This window comes from Stegodyphus dumicola, chromosome 7 (assembly GCF_044657685.1).
Source record: "Stegodyphus dumicola isolate Sdum_Otavi_A_Nest chromosome 7, ASM4465768v1".
Lineage (NCBI taxonomy): Eukaryota > Metazoa > Arthropoda > Arachnida > Araneae > Eresidae > Stegodyphus > Stegodyphus dumicola.
In genome coordinates, this window is record NC_140774.1 from 127,335,912 (window position 1) to 127,355,637 (window position 19,726).

The 19,726-nt window shown below is 33.9% G+C and overlaps 1 protein-coding gene across 1 annotated transcript in view; it reads right to left on the reverse strand.

Moving 5' to 3' along the window:
- The window catches only part of LOC118182927 (uncharacterized), a 135,697-nt gene that overhangs the window by 105,992 nt on the left and 9,979 nt on the right, over positions 1 to 19,726 (reverse strand). The window contains exon 3 of the mRNA XM_035352407.2: positions 17,028 to 17,216. Within this exon, the coding sequence (XP_035208298.2) occupies positions 17,028 to 17,216 (189 nt within the window). The remainder of the gene's footprint in view (positions 1 to 17,027; positions 17,217 to 19,726) is intronic.

The following is a 19,726-nucleotide window of genomic DNA, read 5'->3' on the forward strand; positions in this document are numbered from 1 at the left end:
GGACTGCTTGCATTCAACTGTGTTTATATGACAAAAGCCAGTCATTGTTTGTTGTTTTTTGATGTTTTACTAGAATGTTGGGAAAGTTAAGTATGGATAAATTTATTGAATAGAATTATATTTCCACCACCAGTTTACTTTATGTGTAGTTTTACGAACGTTTTGGACAAAAACTATTTCCGGTTTTTATGATAAGCGGTCACTTCTCATGCTAATTTGGCCAAGACTTCAATAAGTTCCCAGTTTTGTCCCAAGTCTAAATTCCTGTATGATAATTTGAAGATTCTAACAAAAGTCTTAGCAACAACAACTAACTGAAATGCGTAAGATTAAAACTAAATTGGCACAAATACTGAAACGGACAGCCATTTTGTTATAATGCGAATCAATCAAATCACGGATTTTGGTTACGGAGCATTAGATTGAATTGAATTCAGTTTAAAAGGCATGTAAATACCCTTTCTTATTTCTTTCTTCAATATGGTTTAAATTATTTTTGTTATCAATAGATAATATCAACAGCCAAAACGAAAACTACAGGACCTTGTCCAAAAATTTTTGAGTAATATTGTTTTTATTTTTTTTAAAATCTGTTCCACCGTCTTCGTGATAGATTAAATAAATCTCAAGATAACTAAATTTTTCCTCTAAAAGTAAAATATGCGAGCACCTTAGTTATCTTTTACCAAACTCAAGAAAATATATCTGATTCTATTGTCGCTACATCCCGAATAGTGTGTCTAGCAACTACACGGTGAATAGTATTATACTTCTTTCTTTTCTTTAAGAAAAACATGGTTTTCGTATTTTCTTGCTGCGATTGCGCTGACTCATTTCCTGCAAAACTTAGACTACGTCGTCATCATATTTGTATTGGCGAAGTAATAGCATAAGCGTTGACGTCAATTCCCGTAGAATACACTTATTCACATGAATGCGCACTTTGTCAACTTATGTCAAAGAATTGATAAGAATACAACAAAATATTCTTGTTTTTATGCTCCTACATATAGAAATGGTCATCGCGTATTCAACAGTTTATTGACCGGAGCACTGTGAAAATCATGAATCTTTGAAATTCGGATCTAATCTGTATGTATTATATATCTTTTACTCATGCACTTCTGGTCATCTTAAAAAGAAAATAGTATGCCAGTCTTGATAATATTAATAAAATATGCTTTGTGAACAGAGATGTGTGGTAAAATGAATACAGAACCATCTGACCAGTGACAAATACAGAACTTGTCACTGGTCAGATGTATTTAGTTTTTCAAATTAAAAATGGGTGCGAAACAAAGGTTCACGTTCGCCATTTAATTAATTTCTACATCTGTTAATTATTGTTATACAAACTGTCCAAAAAAAGACCTTAGCCGACCTTTATTTTCAAAAATAAAAGCTTAGCTTTACGTTATACGCGATTTAAGAGATAAAATGTTAGGACTACCCACTGAGTAGTTTCCCATATTTTTAATTTTATGTAGGCCTTTTAAGGGCTTTGCTTATAAATGCCAACAGATTAACAACATTTATATTTCAACTCTCTTTTCATTTGAATCATAGTAGAGTGAGAGGTATTTCACTCTCAGTAACTGAAACGAAAAAGAAATATTCGATATACGAGAAGGCTAGAATTGCCAATTTTATATTTTTGAGATAAGTAAAAATTCATGTTTGGTTAGGATGACAAGGTCTGTGATGGATGCTTCAACAATTTCAAACCATAACGGCAATTTTCTTTTATGTACAACATTATGAGGATGCTAGTGTACTGCATAAAAGATGTATTTAACTGGTCATTGCTTAGAGGAGGTTAAATTTATTATTATTAATTAGTAATTAAAATTTTAAGAGGCCGTAAATAAGCAATGCTAAATGCTGATAGTACGTTATATTTCGATAGTACATATTTCAAAGATAATTTTGATGTTATATTATTGCGCTGTTTATTGCCTATTTAAAGCGCTGAGCACTCATTAGAAATGCAAAATCGTTAGCTTTAAAAATCCTGTAATTTCAAATTAGATTAATACTTTTGTGAAATTAAACTTTTATTAAAATCATAAATCGACTTACTCCGTCCTTTCCTTTTTCAAAAGAAATTAAAAGACGTTACATTACACATATAACATTTATCTGGCCATTTTTGCCCATTATTGACCAATCACTTTTTTCCTCCTTCATAAATTTTAGTAGTATAAACAGAAACTAGTTTATTCTAATTTTCGTCGGAGGGGAAAAAAGAATAAAATTTTAAATTTCATCTATTTTCTTTAAAAGGAGACCACAGTTGTCTAATTTAAAAGCTTGTTTAGTTTCCTTCAATGAAATCATTAGTTTATCAAGCATAGCATTTAATTATGCAATTAATTTGGAATAGTGGTCCTCTATAGTCACTATCATTATATACAGAATCTGCGAATAAAAAATTTTTAAAAACGCTACTAAGCTTTGAAAGAAGCTTTTACGTCCATTGTTAATTTTATACAATTTTGATTTATTCTGATATAAATTATGTATTTAAATTGCTTATACATTTATTTCATTAGGAAATGGGAAAATTTTAAAGAAAAAGCTATGAAAATTCGATGTTAATAAATATTGAATTCACAAAAGTACAGACTTCTGTAACATTTGTGCAACAAATAATTTTTTTTTCTTTTTCGTTATGAATATGCCTCCTTCACTTTTATGTTTTCCGTCTCATCTCTTCTTTTATTACTTTCTAGGAAACTTGACATTTCTTATTCACGTTATTTTATATTAAAAAAATTAAAAAATTTTTTTTCAAATTCTCTGCTATATCCTAATACGCTTCAAACAGATTTTCGTTAGCCGTATATTTGATTTTCATCTGACACTATTTTTGATGGAATTGTCATTTTCATTTGAATCTCTCGTAACATTAAAATAACCGAACTGGAAATAAAAAAAGGTATTTAGAGCACATTTCTGAACAAAAGCATTCTGTAACCTATTCCTTAATATTAGCGATTAATTTTTCATTTTATTTTTTATAATTAGCAGAAACGTTTCCTAAATGTAAATACAAGGATCGAAGTAACATATAAACACATAGATCTCTTAATTTTTCAAATATTAAAACAATAAAACATTAGTATTTGCGTCATGTAAAATATTTTTGTAATTGATAGCATATGCTTACGACCAATGGTTGTGAAAATAAAGGTCGGCTAAGGTCTTTTTTTGGACAGTTTGTATAACAATAATTTACAGATGTAGAAATTAATTAAATGGCGAACATGAACCTTTGTTTCGCACCCATTTTTAATTTGAAAAACTAAATACATCTGACCAGTGACAAGTTCTGTATTTTTTGGATAAGCTTTCTTACTTAACCTTAGAAATTAGTATTAGATACAATAGTATTAAACGTAATAGGAATTTATGCTGTATTGTTTCATTTCTGCTTTGAAAATGTTCAGTTTAAGAATATAATTATAGTAATTGATTAGATTTCTTATACAGCTCAATTTTAGTTTTTAGGAAGAATATATTTTAGGTGTTTAGCTAGTAATCTTGTGATTTTTATAAACTCTGATGGTCTTTGGAATGCCTTTTCTATATAACATATTCATTAATTTGACAATATACGCGTATGCTTTAACTTCTAGAAACATGCAGTTTATATCGCTGATAGTTATAGAGCATAATTATTTGTAAAATTGTAATGTTTATTTAAGTAGAAGAATAAATATCACTAGCATATAAGATGAGATCATGTAAAGAAATAATTTTACCTTTGCTTACTAGACTCCTTTAAATATGTATTCTGTACATCTATGTTACTTTAAAATAGGGACATCGAGATCATTACATCTCTCTCTTCATTTATGATCGTGTCATATGACCTCATCACCGCAAACTGAGTGTTTGAGATATTTTGAAAATTAAAGAACTCGACGATATTCCGCAGCAATCATTACAATGGTTACGAGGAAAGGCAAAAGGGAAAATGGTCTTCAATTGTATAATTTAAAGTCAGAGAGTATTATGTTAAAAATCAACGCTAAATTATCAGTCCTAGAAAATGCAAACTACATTTTAGGCTCACTTTTCAAAAATATTTATTAAAACTTATCAACAATTTTTAGCAAAATTTTAAAACAATTTTAAGCAATATTTGATAACAATATAACCCCAGGAACGTAAATATATGCTAACTAGAAAGCAAAATTGTCACCATTGTCTATTTTACGTAAGCCTAGCTATTGTAAAAATAAATCTTGAATTATTAGTTATTTCGTTGTTAATAAAGTACAAATAATTTTGGAAAAATGCCTGTTTAAGTTAAATTAAGAAAATGTCCTAGACTTCTAAATTTCTGTTTTCTATTAATCACCATTATATTTCCCTAAACGCAAATTTAGAAGAAGAAAATTCTTACTTTCTCAATATTTTATCTTTAATGGGTTTTGTGAAAATAAATAACTGTCAAAGTAATTATGTACTTTGGAATAGTCCAATAATTCTTATGTTCCCTAGGAATTGCTATTTTTTATTAATTAATACATTACGATAATAATTTATTTCATGAAACAAACGTGTTGGAGCTTTAAATGATGAATAAATTAAATTGCACCGCCAAACCATGCGAGACTTGTAAGAATTTATATGCGCAATACTGTTGCTCTGAGAGCATCTACTTTTTTCCGCAGTTTGAGTTAAAATATTTTAAATATTATCCATAATATATAGCCATATAATTAATAAAAATGGATAATTAATTAATTATCGTAAACTTGACGCAACACCTTATTAAAACGTGTTTCAAAAGAGAGACATTCCGGAAATTTTATTGCATTATCGAATACAAATTACAGTATCCCAAATTCTATTTTTTAAAATTAGTAAATTTGTGTACTTTTGAGTAACAGAGAAAGGATGTATGCTGCATGAAATTTTTTAATGCTTTTTCTTGATGAAACTTTGTATCACAAATAATATTTTATAATATACATTTAAAATGAGAAATAAAATTTCATCACAGACCATATATTAGAAGAAGTCCGATTTTGTGTCAAAGTATCTATGTTTAAGCAATGCATGTGTAAATCTAATATACATCCTGAGTCGCGCTTTCAAGACATGAAAAACGCATTAAATTTCGTCAATCAGCTGAGTAGAATTGGAGATTTAGAACTATCCTATATTTTTATACAAGGTGTATGTCTAGACATTTATTTAAAAATTAATCATAATAAATTAAATAAGAGCCTTTAGAAATAACATATATATTTTGGTAATCAATTATTGTAAATAATTTTGGAGATATATATCTAATATTAGTATCCAAAAAAATCTTTTTTTATGGAAAAGTAAAATTATTAGCATAAATATATAAACCATATGTAAGAGCATGGATACGTTATACGAGTATATACCCATCCTCTCACATGGTTCGGTGAGCTTTATTTTTCTTCTTATATGTTGGTAAATTGTGCCTTTTTTGCTATATAAGTGATTGAATTATGTTGTTCTTATGCTTTGGTGACGGTTTATATGCCTTTAGATAATCTGCATGCAAGAAAATTATCAACACTTTAAAAGTAGAGCTAAGCCTAAAGTGGCGCGAATTTGTTTGCATTTGGTTTTTAGGAGCACACTGAATTAAGTCATTTGGTGCACCAAATTGTTTTTTTTTTTACCAGTGGACCTTTAATTTTTGGTCAGATTGATTAAGGATTTAACTTTTAATTTTTGTGTGTGAAATCAACTTTTAATTTTTGTATGAGAAAATTTTGTTTCTGCTCCCGTTGAATAAACTGCTTGTTTTTGAGCAGAAAGACTCGTTTTACTTGCAAAAATTCCTTTCTAAGTGTTTTTATGTATTCATTTGTTTATTTTATTATTTTTTTATTTTACAGTTTTTAATGAAGATACTTTAAGTTATATATTCTTGTCTTGCAACGGAGTGAAAACTGAACTGATTGATTGGGAAACATATCATTAATGATATTCGAGGAAATAAGTTTAAATCAAGTGCAGCAAAAATGTGTATAATTTAATAGGGCTTACGAGAAGTCATGCCGTGTCCACGTCAAATATTTTCAAAACCATCCATGCCTTTACCGGAATTGTTTCTAAATCTTCAAATATATTAAATGGATATCTTAACATTGCAAGGACACGTGGGTAGAAATGCTTTTAAATTGCAATAAAATTAAAATGTCTTTAATTAATATTTAAATAACATTAAAATGCCTTTAACATTTCGATGACACATGAGTGAAATGCATTTAATTTGTAGTGACACATCTATGCTCTGTTCAGCTTTTATTGCGTAATTAGAATTGGAACCTATACCGTGACTAGAAGCGGGAATGACTTAGCTGGAAACTTGTCGCTGAAATTGCTTCCCTTTTTTAACTCAGTACAACCTTGAAGCATTGATATGTTTCAAATATCACTTGACAGAGGTTCGCAATTTAACCTGTCGTATTTCTCCGACTTCAAGGCCCATCTTTTTTACATGTACGTTACTAAACCCAGTTCTCATCATAAACACTACAGTGTCCTATAATCACGGATTTTTCCGAATTATTAATTGTTCGAAATATCTAATCATCTAAGCACTGTCATCTTGTTGTCAATAAACCGATTCGATTACTAAAAAATATTTTCTAGACATGCTTGAATTTGTCTTGCATTTATGTTATTTGTTTGGAATTAAGGTCTTTTCTCCCAATTTTGATAAAGAGTTAAAGAATATGTATTAGTACTTACGGTGTTTTAAAATCGAATTAATATGGCATAATAAAAATATTTTGTCTTTTTCTTCTATAATGACATCTTTTCCATTTTAAAATCGTCAGTACTTTTATTTCTTCTAATTCATTCATCTGTATATCTTTAATGTATAACGTAATTTGGCATTCTAAATATTGTATGTTATATTATAAAGAAGGAAGGATTTCTGAAATATTTAACATTTCCTCAAATTTCATTGTTTCCTTTAAGAAAAGAAAAAGAAGCCTTAAATATTTAATTAAAAGAGCAAGTTATTTTGTCGAACATAATTTTCTGTCCCCGAAATAATTTCTTTCTGAAAAAGAGTAAGAATTATGCTTTGATCTAAAGGAAGAACGCAATACACAATAAAGTAAGGGTGAGGTTTGGTTATTTATTTGATAATAATCAATTTATAAAGAATTAGCGCATTCCTCCGAGCGTGTTCTCAAGGTCTCGCTTCTCTCCCCTACCTCTCTTTAAGTGGGCAAGAATATAACTTATCATAACATTTGCATGTGTGTTTTTTTGCAGCGGAAGCAGTAGCAAGTTCACGTAACAGCAAGAAGATCCGCGGTTTAAATCTTAGTGACAATGCAGTTGATTTCTCGCGTTTCTGAACTTTATGAAACCTAATGGTGTTTATAGTGACGCCGTAATTATTAAATTAATATTATTAATTAATGGTGTTTATAGTCACAGCGAGTTAGTTGAATTTTCTTTTTGTGTGTGTGTGTTTCCTGTTACAAACGAAAACTTAATGTCCCTGCAAATTTAGAAATAGTTTGATAATAATGACAACAGAAAATGCTACTTCGTATAAATTTGAACTTGATATCATTAATGCATTTTTCTACTCATTAGTGGACTAACTTTAATTTCATCTTAGATTCTAATTCTTATCTGAGGTTGTGATTTGGTTTTATTCGGGCGCTGCTGGATGTTCAACAGACATTTTAACATGAAAGAGAGCTACGGTACATTTTATTCACGTTAAGTCAGAAGTACAGCTTTTAGCATACATACCCCGAACAAAAGTATTTAACATAATCTTAAGAGACTTCAACTCAAAGAAACTCAAACTCGGAAGACTTTTCTCACCTGATTTCCAATCCTATTTAAAATATTTTCCTACCGGACATATTTAAAGTACAGTGGTACCTCGCAATACGATCTTAATCCGTTCCTGGACCGGGATCGTATCGTAAAAAAATCGTATAATGAACAATGTAATCTTATGTAATTTAATTAATTCGTGCAACGCCCCATATATAAACACCAAAATCGTCTATACGTAATAATAATTAATCACAAAATAGTATATTAAGTACCACATACACACAATAAACATTTATATCACATTTATAAATTAAAATAACCTTATAAATAAATAAAAAATAAAAAGAAAAATTAATTTCACTTACCGTAAAGTACTGTACAGTCAGTGAGGGATAGTTTTTATTACGACACTGATAAATTGCGCACAGCGTTTATAAAATTTAGACACAGTAATGAAAACTTAATATTAAATTAAATTTCTTTTAAAATTAAATTTCTTATGTAAAATTACAGACACAGTAATGAAAACTTAAAATCAATTTTTTTAATAATTTTTATCTGTTGTAATTTTTTTTGCTTTTCTTTTTTTTTAACTAACTGAACTTAAATTTGAGGTGATACATCATCGTCTTCACTTTCCTTTCTAGTTTTCTTACTAGAAACACTCGCTTCTTCATTTTCTGGGCACTTCTCTTCGAAAAATATCTATCTAAAGAAGCCTGTTTCTGACGACTTATCAAAATGTTTCGAAAATAACTCATACAAATGTCATTCACATTGTCCATTGCATGAGCTGTACGCATTTTTCTGGGTGCTTTTTTTCAATAAAACTGTTTAAGTTTTCAAACCAACCGATGGCTTCCCGTATTTCCGTAGATGTCAGTGCCACCTCCACTTCCTCCTCAACACTCGAATAATGTTCCTCTTGAAATCGCTGATTTGCATCGCCTCCAATGCCTTCAAGTCGTCAGTGTTGAGCTCTTCCTTGTGCTCGTCTAGTAGGCTGTCAATGTCAGCCTCATCGACAACAAGCCCCAAAGACTTTGACAGAGAAATAATCTCCTCCAATGGAGCAGGATCATCCACAGCTTCTTCTTAAGTAGGGATTTCGAAACCCTCAAAGTCTCGTTCTGCAACCACAGTTGCCCAGAGTTTCCTCCATGCTGAGTTCAAGGTGCGCCTTGAGACCTCACCCCATGCCTTTTTTATGATTTTTAAGCAATGGATAATGTCGTAGTGGCTATTCCAAAACTCACGGAGTGTGAGTTGCGTGCTCTCTGTCACTTCGAAGCATCGTTTGGAAAGGTGCTTCGTGTAAAGCTTCTTAAAATTAGCAATGACTTGCTGGTCCATAGGCTGGAGGATGGAAGTGGTGTTCGGTGGCAGATAGAGCACTTTGATGAAGTCGAAGTCGGGATGTATCTGTTTTTCAAGTCCAGGAGGATGAGCAGGGGCATTGTCGAGCACAAGGAGGCATTTTAGAGGAAGACCATTCTCCTCTAAATATTTTTTCACTGCAGGTCCGAAGCAGCAATTAACCCACTCAACAAATAAAAGCCTCGTGACCCAGGCTTTGGCGTTGGACCTTCAAAAGACGGCGAGCTTATCCTTCGACACATTATGTGCCTTGAAGGCACGAGGAGTTTCTGAGTGGTATACCAGTAGGGGTTTTATTTTTAAATCCCCACTGGCATTCGCACACAGGGCAAGAGTAAGCCTATCCTTCATGGGTTTGTGTCCAGGAAGTTTCTTTTCTTCTTCTGTGATGTATGTACGACGGGGCATTTTTTTCCAGAAAAGCCCCGTTTCATCACAGTTGAAGGATGTAGCCTTCATCGAGGATTAACTTTTTGAAGGCCTCGATAAATTCTTGCGCTGCTTTTTCATCGGCGCTGGCAGCTTCCCCATGCCTGACCACGTTATGTATCCCCGATCTCTTCTTGAATCGTTCAAACCACCCATGAGATGCTTTGAACGTTGGGGCCTCTTGTGTTGATGTCCCTTCGCCTCCTTCGTCTCTCTGGGCTTTTGCGAGGTCTTCAAAGATCGCAGTGGCTTTATGGCATATAGCAGCTTGTGTTATCGTATCACCAGCAATTTCCTTCTCTTTTATCCAAATAAGAAGAAGAGTCTCCATCTCGTCATTAAGGGCAGTTCTATTGTATGAGAAGGTGGTAACGCCCTTTGCAGACTTGCTGGCTTTAATGGCTTCTTTATTCTTTATAATGGTACTAATCGTCGATTGGTTTCGTCCATATGCATTAGCAATAGCCATGATGCGCATGCCACTTTCGTATTTTTTTATAATTTCCAACTTCACTTCCATGGTTATCGATGACTTTCTTTTCCCCTTATCACCACAAGCACTAGAAGCACATTTAGGACCCATGGCGAATAAAGTTTATCACAAAATAATATTACGATCACACAATCACAAGAATATCGTATGAACTGTACGAACGCCACGCGGTCTCGAGAAGGAGAGAACGATATCACATCGACGCTTTGTGTGGACTCGGTATCCTACGATGCCGTGATGCCGACCAATATGAACAGGATTTATAGAGAAAGGAAGATGACGTAACTTCGACCAATACCAGAACAGCTTGAATAGCGACGTATTGAGGCTTGTTGAGGCTTGCTTAGTGACGCGTGAGGTTTGCCCGTAGCGCGCCAACTTCAAAACAATTTCAAGCGGCAAGAGATATTGGGATCGCATCGCGAAAAACGTATCGTTTCGCGAGCACGAATATTTGCGATATTCCACTTCGTATCTTGAACACATCGTATCGTGAACCCATCGTATCGCGAGGTACTACTGTACTGGAATTCTTTTGTAAGTGGACCATTATTTAACATGTGCAAGTGATTGGAATTAATAATTATCACGCATTAGTGTAATTCCAATCATCTGCATCGGTTTGACGCGTCTGAATTTGGAACATTCTTTTATACGGACCAAAAGAATTCGCTAAGCATTTTAAAGGTTCTGCCTTTCTTTATGATATTCAATAGTGTCTTTTTGAAAATTTCTGTGGCATGATGACTTTTTTTTTCCAATCTCTCAGAACTATTCTGATAATAAACGCCGACTGCCATATTGCTAGGCCTGGGTTAGAATCCAGTAAAAGCATGGAAGTTTGTAAGTATACATACGTTTTGCAGTTTGGTGCACATTTTCACGCAAAATACATCAAGTCAAAACTCTTCTCGAGAAGTTGGGGATGGAGAAAAAGCGAATGGAGATACTCGGAATGTACCCTGAGCATTTTCCATCACAAATTTGACTGCACACTGTTACTGTCACTTATCCTCCTGAGCAAAATTAAGAAAATTTGGCCATTATATCGAATTTTTGAAAAATAGACGTATGTTAATGAAATTTATCATAAATATACACTGCTGACCATTAAAATTGCAACACCAGGAAGGAATGATCTGACGAACGTCAAAATCACATGAAAGCTTCCTAGGAAGAAGAAGTTGAGATGGACAAATTATCATTTCAGCCCATTTAGACGACGCAAAAGGGAGAAATAACATCCGAAGCATTGCATAAAAGAAAAGTTGTGCAGTGGATTTCTTATTCGGAAAGTGCATTGTAAGGTTGGAGTTTGCTCAGAATATCGTGTTATGCCTCCAATAGGAAGAGGAAATGCTTACCAGCAAGTGTCGGAATTCGATAGAGGAAGCATCGTTGCCTAGCGAGAGTGTGAATCTTTAGTCCGTGATATCGCCCATCGCACTGGTCGACATCTAAGCACTGTCATGTAAATATGGAATCAATGTGTTTCTGAGGGTCATACTGAACGGCATGCAGGATCTCAACGCCCCCACATGACTAACAACAGAGAGGACTGATATATTGTGACGTCAGCCTTGCAAAACCATACGACCACACTACGGACCATTAGCCAGGAAATGGGCATGTTTACAGCACGCCCAGTATCAGTTCGTACGGTGCGTCGACGTTTGTAGCAGCGTGGACTATCAGCAGGGCGACCATTACTTCGTCTTCCCGTGACAATGCAGAGAGAGACGCATCTCTGGTGCCCCATACGACAAAGCTGGATACAGGAGTGGCACAATGTCGCCTTTTCATATAAGTCCGCGTTCCGCGTGCAGTATTCTGATTACCGTATACGTGTCTAGAGGTTCCGAGAAGACCGCACATCGCCTGCTTGCATTCGATATCGGCATAGGGGCCTTGCACCTGGTGTGATGATTTGGGTATTCATTGGGTATATGACACGCACATCTCTAGTTCAGATCGACGGCAATTTAAACGCAGATGGGTACATATACGTTCAGTTGTTCTGTCCTAACTTCCCAGATGTTCCCAGATGTTCCCATAAGGTTCCCAGATGCCCACTACCAACAAGATAATGCAAGAACACATGTTGCACATAGTGTTCTGACCTTCCTCGATAGACATGGTATTCGATTGCTACCCTGGCCTGCCTGGTCTCCAGATTTGTCCGCCATTGAAAACATGGCCTTCATGGTTTGCTGAGAGACTGTGCCGCCACTCCTCTCTAGCTAATACGGTTGATGAAGTGGGGCATAGACATGAAGCAACATGGAATGTGTTGTCCATTTCTGACATCTAAGCCCAGTTTGACGCTATGCCTAACGGGTAAGGGTCGTTTTAGCCGCCAGGAATGGCAGCTGTTTCTACTAATTTCGCACCCCTGTAAACCTCCAAACTGCCTAAAAGTTTAATCATATTGTCTTCATGCCATACTGCTTAATTTCAATAAATATAATTTTTGTATTTGCTTTTCTTCATGGCGTTGCAATTTTAATGACCAGTAATGTACATTTATAACAGAGAAATGGACGTACATTCAAAAGCCATTTTATGAATGTATGATTGCAAGTCAAGCTCATAAGTGCAGAAATGTCCAAAATGCATGCTATGATATAGAAATGAAAAGGGGGTATGATCTCCACTCACAACCAGGCAGGTCACTAGCGCCCCGTCATATAGACAGGAAACAGTTGAGGAGACACTGTGGCAAACGATATCACTCTAGCATCAAAGCAGTTTTCAACTCCGTTATGGTTCTCGCAGAGAAATGGCGAGAAGAAATTGCCCTTCCAAGAGCATTCCAAACATGCTGTATAGGGTTAAGGGCTCAATTAAAGCATCCCTTTTCCCTGATGAGGGAAGGGTGGCATAGTGTTCCAGATTCTCTCCAGTTATAGGTACGCCGTAGAATCAGTGTCCAGGCTGCATCTCGACTCATCTGCAAAAAGCATGGTATTCTACTGAAGCGTGTCTAAGACGCATATTGCTTATATACTGTTAATGCTCTGCCTTTTATACACAATGAGCGGTACGGAAAGATTGGAGGTCTTCTGTAATACAGCCCTATATAATGAAACCTGCGGGGAATTGTAAATCACGAATCTCGGATTTTAGTGGCAGTATGCAGCTTTAGCAGTTCTGTGTCGCCGCACTGAAACCAAATAACGATCCTCATTCGGCGTTGTGAATCTAGGGCGAACGTTTCCAGGTTTTCTGTATATGGATCGAGGGTTCAGAAAGTGTTCCGTCAAATTGCAGACGATACTGGAATTACACTGATCTCTGTAATCAATTGTGCTTGTGAATGGACTGCATCCAATTTACCTACAATTCTCTTCCTTGATACCTTATAAAATTTATCCAACACTTGCGAGAAACTTGGTGAATGTCGTGAAGGAGTGCGAGCACATACATCGCCGAAAACTCCGCGTGCGCTTATATCGTCTTCACAATCACAGCCCCACAGACCTGCACGTGTACTCTTACGTATTTCACTCTGAATAATTACATGATACTTCGGCTGCGTAATTATTAACTTTGTCTCAATACGTTCTGTAAATACAGAAATAATTTGTAAATTCTCTTAATTTTGTACATTAGTGTATAATATGTGCCCAATACCCTGCAATGCAACTGCGTAAGCATCTATCTCTATAATAAAATAAATAAGTGGATCTTATCTGTGCCAGATTAGGAGATTAATCACAGCAATAAATTCTCTTCATTCATGTGACCCGCAGCTCATAAAATTTCGGTGCGTGTGATATGCTACAGCTCAGTGCCTTATACAAATTCTCAGACCGAGGTTCGAATCCCGCAAACGGGCTGGCTGCACGGGTGTTTTCGTGGTTTTTTTCATGTGTAACGTGTAAACGAGCCAATTTCCCTAAGAAAGTCCTCCACGAAGGCATTTCTCTCCTTAGGCAGATAGCCCTCAAGACTTTGCCATAATCTCAAATAAACAAATTCTCAGAAGCGTGCTAGTCTTCTGGGAATTTGTGCCTTTCTCACCTCGTTTATAAAAGATCTCGATGCATCATATTTAGTCTCATTCAGAGTACTTTCCAGCATAAGGCTATACGTTACTTCCTGAGTATGAAGCCCACAAAAGAAACTATCTTTATCGCTTCTCTAATTTGAGGGAATTTCATTTCTAGAAAATTAAATTACTTTCACCGTTTATATCTTGCTTGAAAAATAAATCATTAAAACTAGACGAAGAAGTACATTTTCTACGTACGTACTAGAGAGTTAGAAATAATATTTTTTCTTTAAAGGGACTCATTAAAAGGAGTTAATGCCTCCTTTTAATGAGTTAATGCCATTATTTAAAGATGTTCTACATCAAGGACGTTCGCCTCTGTAATTCTTGTGGTAAGGTCCCCAACATGGGACTCAAGTTCAGTCACTGCATGGACATTAATAGTTTTTGAGTGGTTTTGTATCGTATCTCTTTTAATCTTTGTGAAGTTTTTCTTTTACATGTGGTAGAAACTGTTTTTTAAAGACGATGAATGATCCAGTTGTATGAAACTATGTTATTTCCTTTCTGGAATATTTGTTAAGTGTTTTAGTGCTAAAACGTTTCCATTTCTTAATAAGAATTCAATTACTTCAAATATCGCAGAAATGTTCTAAGTTCTAATTACATGTATTTATTCGCATTTCTATTTTCATTTCTTTCTTTCTTTCTTTTTTTTAGGAAATAAATTCTTTTTTGTTTGATTTTATTGTGAGTACGATAAAGGAGCGGAATTAATCTCTGAGTTTAATAAGATAATTCTTCATGCGTAACTTACCTACCCTAAAGCGGAATTTGATTGCAGCCCTTATAAATTAGTATTTTTCTTTGTGCCTACCATTAAAACAAAAAGTAACTTTCTTTTATTATTTAGTTTGTAATCAAAGCAAAATTACTGTCACTTCGAGATATCAATGAATGTTTTTTGTAATTTATAACAATGAACAAAACCTTCCAAATTCCATATGGTTTTTAAACCTTAATGTGTAATATATGAAAACTGATCTGATATTTTATTAACGAATCTCTGTTCATAAAAGAATTTTTTTTTCCTAATTTCCAGGAAATCTCTTAATCATGAAGACAGATTTTAGTATTCTAAAACAAAACTTCTGTTAAAACATTACGTCAATGTGATGTATAAAATTTTTCCTTTTGGAAAATAAGTGCTTTAAAACTCTCTGTTCTACTTTTAGTTAAGGATGCACAATTTTGTGCATTTGTCTAAACTATAGCATTCCTTGAAGCTAATATCTCAAATTAATATTCAGTTGCAAAACACCTGAAGCCCAAATGAGAAATTTTGTCAACATAATCAAAAATGGAATTGCAAAACGAGGAAGAAACACTAATAACTGAAAGTTAAGATTATATGATTCAAAGGCAAACATTTTATGCCAGACAGATTTCTTAGAAACTCTTTCGAAAGGGAAGCATTATGTTAATGCTACGTAAATTTTTACTTATTTTCCTTCCCAGAAAGGATTCTTAGTTGATAGAAATTTAAATTTTATGTATCTCTGAAAGATTATATATCTTCAAAAATCAATTTTAAAGTTTCAGAAAATAATTAATGGCATATCGATGTATCAAATGAGCAATTATGTTTGAGAAATGAGAACTGGAATAAGTAAATATTGCTCTTAAGAATTATCAGAATGTTCATTGTTCTTTTACTGAATTTAAAATTGGCTATCGCTTTCAAGCTCCGTCATAATTTCACGAAATAAAGGATAAATAAATATCAAGAATAAAAACCGTAATAGTTATGTTTTTATAATCATCATAACTCCATTAGTAAATGATAATGCGATGCTGGAGTAATAATTTACTTTTCTACTTTTACATTTAATTTTTTGTAAGAAGCCCACAACCCGCCTTTGATGTGGTGGTCACTGCTATCTGTTTCGCTTAAACAAACTTGTCCTTTTTCACTGTTACTCTAACTGAGTGATCATATTATTAACTCCCAAAGCTCTCTGTTGAGATACTGACTAAAATTACATTGCACCGACTCTGAAGGGACTCGCGAGAGTCATTTCCGTCAAAATTATTTGTTTCAATTGGATTCATGTTTGCTGCGATGCAGAGAGGAAACAGGTTCATATAAATATGGAACCGATAGTATGGATATGGAAGGAACCGATGTACCAGGAAAGAGGTGTCAAATGATAAATCACTATAGCCAATAGCTGAACATAAATAGGTTTACAGAAAATGATATTCATACAGACTTGAAACTTAAATGGGATGGACAGCTAGCTACTAACTATCCTTATCATTTTGTATTTAAAGTAGTAGATAAACGTCCTGAGTCTAGAGAACCATGTGCTTTATAGTAGCATCTGAAACAACCCGGATTGCCCGCTGATCGGGAGGATGCAACGATGCTCGGCGTTGTATGGAGCCTTCGAGGTGATGAGCTTATGGAGCGCTAAATGCCTGAGTAGATATTGACTTTTGACGTTTTCTTATTTTTATTTTACTATATTATCACCTGTAAAAGTTATACCTTTTTGCTTTGCCATTTAAACACCTTTGACAGTATCAATTTTGATAATGTGAAAAAGTGTATTTTTATTTCGGCGTACTTTTATTTGATACAAAATTTAAGCGAATTTCATAATTTCAGAGCTTCCAACTGCATCATATAGTAATATTCCAGAACTTCGTTTTAATTTATTTTAATCATAATTTCCCTTTAAAACCAGAATGTCCTTCAGAAAGGATAATCCACAGCGAAAAGGAAAGACTGCTTGTCATTTCAAAATTCAGAAAACGAAAGTACATTTTATTGAATGAAGGGACAAAAATCTGAAGAAAAAAGCATGTCTAGTAAAGCTATATTATGCATAAGTAATTATATTTCCTGTTGTAACTTACAATCCATGTCGTTGTCATTGTATTCTTCTGGTAGGAGAGTGGCAGCTGTGCTCTCTACGGAAAGAGGAGCAGAAGACTCCTGAGGCAATGAGCATGTCTCCCGGTACGCAGACTTGTTCCTGTTACTGCGGCGACCTGGATCCAGGAGCAGGGATGGAGGTGGATTAAAAGAAGTCCTTGGACAGTGACCTGTAGAAGAATATTTATATTAAAAACACATGTATATCTATCTATGTGTGTATATGTATGTATATATCATAATAGCAAGCAAATTTATTGCCATGCATCGAAAGACAGGAGCAGTGCTGATGCATACTTATATCTATATTAAAGAGGAATAGGGATCTATTGCATATGCTAATATGTTGAGTTCGTAATATCTAAAAAGCTTGGCAGTCGATGCGGTTTTAATTCCATTTTTATTTTCCAGTTGTCGTTTGTGGCCACAATCACTTGGCACTATTGAAGAACATTTACATTTTTGATACTGTTGCAATAGGTGCAGTGTAGAATGAAACAGCATCTAAGCAGCACAGAAGCAAAATCTAAGGTGCGTAGTTATGGAAGATGGAAACACACGGAGAGAAAGGTTTTGGTTTGAGTTTAATGTTTCAGTTCCCAATTATTACGTCATCAGCGCTGCGCAAGCCATGCAAAAAGGAAAGGTCTAGAAATGACGCAATCGAGAGAAGTTATTACGAATTTTAGAACAGAGAGAGGGAATTTAAACGTTTTGCCGTTAGTTTAAATTATAATTTTGATTTACATACTTTTTATCTTAACATATATATGTGTGTATGTCTCTTTTGATAAATTACACCGATAATTTGAATTCAACACATATTAGACTTAGAATGAAGAGTTGGTAATAAAATAGATTTATTCTGCGAAAACGATAAATCATTGTGAAAGAAATAAGAAAACTTGACCAGTTTGTAGAGACATTAGGTTATTTCGATACGGGAGACATGAAAAATGTGCAATGCTCTCGCCGGGACTCGACCTTCGGACCTCTCGCATACGCGTTGAGTCTGCTGACCATTACACCACGAAGGCATGCGAAGAAGGCGGGAGAAATACTTTATATACTCCCCTTTTAAATGGCGACTGGGAATTAAGGGACCCAATCGCCAATTTTTAGTTTGGGCAACACTGTTGAGACATTAGGTATTTTTTGAAAGCATGAAAGATTATTATTATTATTATTCCGCCTGCTTCACCTCTCAATAGGCACTACAGGTCAGTTATGTTAGAAAAATATGAAATGCCCTCGCCGGGACTCGAACCTCGGAACTCTTGAATACGCGACGAACGTGCTGGTCATTACACCACGAAGGCATGCTAAGAAGCTTATTTCTCCCGCCTTCTTAGTTTTGGAATTCAATAATCATTAAGTGGAGAAAATGCAAAATAAAAAAATTTATTGAAGAATTTACATTACTCGTTACGTTTTCTAAAGGGGTTGGTGTACTCAGAGAATAAATGGATCAGCTTGTTTCTGAATTGATTTTGAAAAACATTGACTGCATTTGAAAAATTCGGCAAACTACAAAACATTTCGTGTCTTCATATGACAGGCTGGATAAATTAAAATGGATCAACGTGTTGTAAACCGATAATTACACAAATTTTCAGTAAAAAACAAAACAGTTTGTGTCTTCATCACTCCGACTCGTATAAGCTATGAGGAAAGTACAACAGCGCGGTTCTGAATTAATGACACATAAATACTAAAAAATTCAAGAAGCCATCGAAGAACAAATGAAAATATAAAATGAACGGCAAGCAATATGATAGTCACTTAAATGATTTAGATTTTATTAACTATTTCGTAAGTTTATTGTATTATATATATATATATATATATAATCTGTCATCTATTTATCTACGTCCATATAAATAAAGGGAAAAACAGATTTCCCAGCACGGTTAATTCTGGTTTTTTATTACTAAGTATCTTTGATGAATTATAATCTAGAACCTAACCTAGATTGTTTTATAATTAATTCATCAAAGATACATTATTTGATACAAATTTTTAAGCAACATTACGTAAGTAACATATAAAGGATCATTAATGTAGAAATTACTCATGTAAAAACGTTAGTTACCAGCGTATTAGATTTTACGATATGAAAAGGCAATAATAAATCACAAGAAATGCTTTAAATATGATAAATTTATTGCCATGCATCGAAAGTTTCATGTTTCAGTTTTTTACCTAAATGGCCTTAAGAAATTTAAGTATCTTACAGAAATTGGAATAAAAGAAAGATTTCCGTGTCTGTTACGAAAAGGTAATTTTTTTTTTATACAAAAACGGTGTTGTATGTATGTATGTATGTTAAAAAACATATTAACTACTCAGTTTGAAATGGTATTATAAGAATAACTAAGGGCAATAAAATCATTAATGCAAGTGTTGCGCCACTTATGGTAAGTAAATTACCTCAGTCAATACTTTGAAAAGGAGTTGCAACGCCTCGGTTTATCGCAAGACTGTGATTAAAACAGTAGTTTTAATTTTTTTTAAAAAAAAAAGAGTTTGTAACGAAGCGGTTTGTTGCAAATAATTGAAATAAAATGCCTAAAAAGAATCTTTTTGTCTAACAGCAAGAGTAAAAACAACAAGCTTAAAAACCGTCAAAAAGAGCTAAAGAAATTAATAATACAAGTCAGATCTTATACATGGATTCCAT